The 5413-nt window shown below is 39.8% G+C and overlaps 1 protein-coding gene across 1 annotated transcript; it reads right to left on the minus strand.

Annotated features, from left to right (window-relative positions):
* Positions 1-1436: 1436 nt before the first annotated feature.
* LOC100767678 (putative olfactory receptor 2W6) lies at positions 1437-2375 on the minus strand. Its single transcript, XM_027409583.1, has one exon. The coding sequence runs from the start codon at positions 2373-2375 to the stop codon at positions 1437-1439; it is 939 nt and encodes a 312-aa protein (XP_027265384.1).
* Positions 2376-5413: the final 3038 nt, after the last annotated feature.

Genomic DNA, 5413 nt, shown 5'->3' on the forward strand with positions numbered 1-5413 from the left:
CTGGATTAGAACAAAACTCACCCAAACGCCTGTCTTCATGGAGAGATTCTTTATTAATCAGGGAAGAAAAGTTAAAGTGGCTGCTTTCTGACTCAGGCAGAAACATAGCAGCAAATGACCTTGCAGGTGTTATTCTTAAGAAGAGAAGTAGAGGAGGTCTGTGTTAGAATGAGCTAGGATGCAGTGATAAAGGAGACAGGGGATGAGAGAGGAGGAGGGGACAAGGGAAAGTGGAAGGGGCATTTGTCCCAGAGGGACAAAAGACTGCCTCTACATATAGAGGAGACAGATATGACAGATAGGTAAATTGGGGTTTGTAAAGGTAAAGAAGGAAACCCCATGCTATGATGAGATCTTTAATTTTAATTGAGCATGTTAATTAGGTGAGCCAAAAGGGGCTTCTGATTGCTGGACCTTGGTAGTAAACCTCAGGGGGAGGAAGTGGCCAAATAAGGTGGCTAGCTTCAGAAATGTAATGTAACAGTCTTTATCAAGGCAGAGGGAATGGTGGAGAAGGGCAAGGCCTCCAGAGCCATGTTCTGGTGGGCTAGTCTCCCTTCAGTAACAACAATAAAAATGGATGTATTTGGACCATCTTTGGATAACCCAGTTAACATACAAGAACTTAAAACATGATTCTTTGTTTTCATGTGGCTACTGTGTACACTTAAACTCATATGAAATGTTTAAAAGCTTTAATATTCATTGATAGCCACCTGATACTCCATGTTCTCCTCTCTCTCCTCTCTTTCTTTATGTCTCCCTCTGTCTGTGTGTCTTTCTCTTTATGTTGCTCTCTGTCTCTCTGTGTGTCTGTCTCTGTCCCTGTCTGTCTCTGCCTATCTCTCTGTCTCTCTGTATGTGTCTATCTCTGCCTGTCTATGTTTGTCTCTATTTCTCTCTGTGTCTCTCCATCTCTGTGTCTCTCCGGCTGTCTCTCTGTCTCTGTCACTCTGTCTCTGTGTATGTCTCTGTGTCTCTCTCTGCCTAGCTCTGTTTCTGTGTCTCTGTGTGTCTGTCTCTGCCTGTCTGTCTCTCAGTGTTTCTCTCTGTATGTCTGTCTCTCTTGTTGGTCTCTGTTTCTCTCTGTCTCTCCATCTCTTTCTGTCTCCCCTCCCTATCTCTTCATAATAATTGCTTTTCTCATTGCTCTGATAAAATTCCTAACAAAAGCCGCTTAAAGAAGGAAGGCTTTACTCTAGTTTCCAGTTTCAATACATACACTCCATCATAGTAGGAACATAAAGCAGCTGGTCATATCGCATCCATAATCATGAACTTAAACCTGGTGAAAGTTAACATTGTGCCTAAGAAATTCTAGCTACTAAGTGAATGCCAGAGAGATGACCTATAATCAACTGATTCAGCTGTCCATGGCAAACGCTGTTATTTCTTTAGCTCTCCACAATGTGGCTCAATTTTTTTTTTGATTGACCTCACACTTTGGCAGAATGTTTGTCTATTCCTAGAATTCTCTTCACTGCACTCTTTACATCTTTATTTCTTAAGGTGTAGATCAAAGGGTTAAGGCTGGGGGTGACAATGGTGTAAAAAAGAGTAAAAAACTGTCCTTCCTCATGGGATATGGTATTCTGTGGCTTCATGTACATATATATGAGTGTTCCATAAAACAGGGTTACGACTGTGAGGTGGGAACCACATGTATTAAGGACCTTTCTCCACCTTGTTGCTGACTTGATCTTCATCACAGCCTGAGTAATAACTCCATAGGATATGAGGATTAGTGATAGAGGTACTAAAAGAAATATAACTCCAAGAGTAAACACAACAATCTCAATTACTTTGGAATAGACACAGGCCATCTTGATCAATGCTGGCATTTCACAGAAAAAATTATCCACTTCCCGGTGCCCACACCTTGGCAACTTCAAAGTCAAGGAACAAAGAATTAAGGCACTGCCAAGACCACCCAACCAGGCTGACAGCACCATCTTCTGGCAAAGAACAGGGTGCATTATTACTGTGTAGTGAAGAGGTTGACAGACTGCAGCATAGCGGTCATAGGCCATCACAGCCAAAAGGAGACATTCTGTGGCTCCTAGGTCCAGGGCAAAGAAAAACTGGAGTGCACAACCTCCATATGTGATGGACTTCTTTGAACCCCAGAGATTTACCAGCATCTGTGGGACAATGCTAGTAGTATAACAGAGGTCCACAAAAGACAAATTAGATAAGAAGAAATACATGGGAGTGTGGAGCTGAGAGTCCAAATAGGACACCAGAATGATGGTTGTGTTTCCTACCAATGTCACAAGATAGAAGATGAAGACAATGACAGAAATTATGTGCTCCAATTGGGGACGACTTGAAAATCCCAGAAGAATGAAGTCTGCCCCAGAGCTGTTTATTTCCATTGCTCCTTAAGAAAGGCTAAAAGACAATACTACAGTAACCAAAAATAAATTCAAAGTCTCTGACTTTTGTCATGAGTGTCTAAAATCCATCCAGCTGCATGCATCTTCTTATTGTAGTATATTTTAAAATATTTGTCAATGACCAGAGCTTCTCCTGTGCATTAGAAATCATTGAAAAGCATGAATATGCAGTATCACCTCACCCATGGCTTTGTGTGCTTGATTGTGTGCTAAAGCCATAATAACTATAAAAGTGACACTATATATGTGTCACTATGTATGTGTGTGTATTTCTGTATGTATGTATGCATCGTGTGCGTGTGTGTGTGTGTGTGTGTGTGTGTGTGTGTGTGTATGACTCAGTGTTACTGTGCTGGCCTTGAACCTCCCTACCCTGATGGAATGGAAAAAAATCTTGAAATTTTCCCCTGGAATTATGGCATTTATCTTGATGGTGGTAGATCTTTTCTTTATCAAAGGAGCTAAGTTTCAAGCAAAAAGTTTTTAAGCTTTTGTATGCTCTATCACTTGATAACATAAGCCCTTTTCTTGTGTTCATCTACAAATACCTACATCTCAGCCATTGTAGCTATCATGATCATTCCACCACCACCTCTTCCTGCTATTCTGAGTTTTTCTCTATTCAGTCCTGGGCATTATGCTTTCTGTATCAACTTTGGTGTTCACAGCTACACTTTTTGTTGTTGTCATTGATGGTATGTCTTTGTTTCTCAAGAAATAACCTTTCTAATTACTAACCTTTATGTGCTGTGCCACTTTGAATACCTTTAAAATGCCATGCAACATATCCTGTTCAACTTTATGAATCTATTTCAGGGCTAAAGATTGAACTAGTTCCAGAATCATTTGACCATCACAGACACATAGCAACAGACACTGTCAGCTTCTGGTGTCTCACTCACTGCATGGAAGAAGGCAGGCAGATGATTCAGCAAGAGACAGTCCGCACAACAAGCAGTGGGGTGACTGTCCTTATCAAATTCAATAACAAATGGATTTTCTGGAGCCTGTCAAGAAAAACCATCACCAGCAAAGGGGTCAGAACCAGACTGGAGAAACCCACATCGACAGCTGACCTGAACAAGAGGTTGCTCATGGACCCCAGAGAGATAGCTGGAAAACCAACACAGGACTGTTCAGACTCCCTGAGAGAGGATGTCAGTTTGGAGGTCTGGGCAATCTATGGGGCCTCTGGTAGTGGATCAGTATTTATCCCTAGTATATGAATGGACTTTGGGAGCCCTCTCCACATGGAGGGTTTCTCTCTCAACCTAAACACACAGGGGAGGGTCTAGGCCCTGCTCTAAATGATATGACAGACTTTGAAGATCCCCCATGGAAGGTGTCGCCCTCCCTGGGGAGCAGGAAGGGGTTGGGATGGAGTTGGGGGGCGGGGCAGGGAGAGGGAACTGGGATTGACATGTAAAAGAAGCTTGTTTCTAATTTAAAAATCTGAAATATTAAGAAAAGAAAGAAAAAACATCACCTGGTTACCTCTAAAAGAGAATAGACAAAGAATAAAACTTTCATCAACATTTCTATTTCTGAATTGTGTGACATATCCTTACATACATGCAATGTTTAGTCATTCAGTATCTTTTTTGGCAGTGAGCTTTTTTGTCATGAACTTCAGGCCTAGAGTTTCTTATATTTATAATGTTCTTACGGGCATGAAAATAAAGCCTCATTTTCATTAAAATAAGGTAATGATTAATTATCTCAAGTAAATCATTGTATAAACCTTACAGCATGAAAATATTTTAACTATTAAAAAGGAAGTTTTATTCACAAATTAGAGTTAAAATGTTGTTTTTCCTAGTATGAAAGTGTAAATTTAGCTGAGTATCAAGTTTTTGTATTAGTAGGGTGCTTATATATTAGTAGGAAATCAAACATAGTGCCTAGATGAACTTCTTTTTTTTTTTTTTTTTTTTTGGTAGGGAATGCTTTTTGAGACAGAGTCTCTCATAGCACAAGCTGACCTTGAATCTGCTGCATAGTAGGAGATGGCCTTGAATTCAGGATCCCTCTGCCTTTACCTCCCAAGTGCTGCAGGTGCTGGGTTTTCAGGCATGTGCCACCATCCCTGATGAATTCCAAGAAACATACATGGTATTAAATCCCAGTCAAAAACTGTACATATGCTGTACTCTTGGGCAGTAATTTAACCTGTTTGAATACTAAGTTCTTCATATGTGAAGTGAATATTATGGTATTCCTTTCTTCAGTGGGAAGTTATGAACACTAATACTCATGAAAGTTCTAGAAACTGAACTTGTATTTAATTTTTAAAAGACTGCCCATACTTCAAACAAGAACTATTCTTCCTGACCCCTTCACCTTTTTCACTACTAGTTTTACATTATGGTTTAGAGCTAAACTCAAATGTCTTGATTGTTTTAACCTGGCTTCTAAAATGTAGAATTTACTTCTGTGCACAAAATAAATATGCACAAGTGTAGTATAATACATACACTGTGCCAAGAAACCATAGGATCAGGAGATGATTTCAGCTCCCAAAACATTGTGGTTACAAATTTCCTGTGTTCATTGGATTTCTTAAAATTGAGAATGTTCAGAATCAAAAAGTGGTGATTTCTAAAGTAGAAACAAACCTCAGAAGTTCTGACTCCAGTCTTCTGCAGCATAAACATTCTTTCCAAAGAACATTCAACAACACCTATTGTATAAGCTCAAGGACAGGGAAATAGGCTTTTCCTTTAAGTGGTGCCTCTTACACTTAGCACAAAATCACCTTTTTGGTGAGACCTAGACACTGGCTCTTTCTTTTAATTCCAAAAGAAACACCAAAGGTAGTCTATTCACCATAGCTTCACATCTAACATGGTTTAATGAATAAATGAGATGGATACAATAAGAGAATAAGATGCTGAGTAGATAAACAGTCTAGTAACTAGGATGCAGTCAAAAATAATACAACAACCCTGGAAGCCATCTTTGCACCTCACTCATCATAACTCTTCCGGAGCCACCACTACCATGATGCTTATTGGTGA

The sequence above is a fragment of the Cricetulus griseus genome, chromosome 3, assembly GCF_003668045.3.
Source record: "Cricetulus griseus strain 17A/GY chromosome 3, alternate assembly CriGri-PICRH-1.0, whole genome shotgun sequence".
Classification (NCBI taxonomy): Eukaryota; Metazoa; Chordata; class Mammalia; order Rodentia; family Cricetidae; genus Cricetulus; species Cricetulus griseus.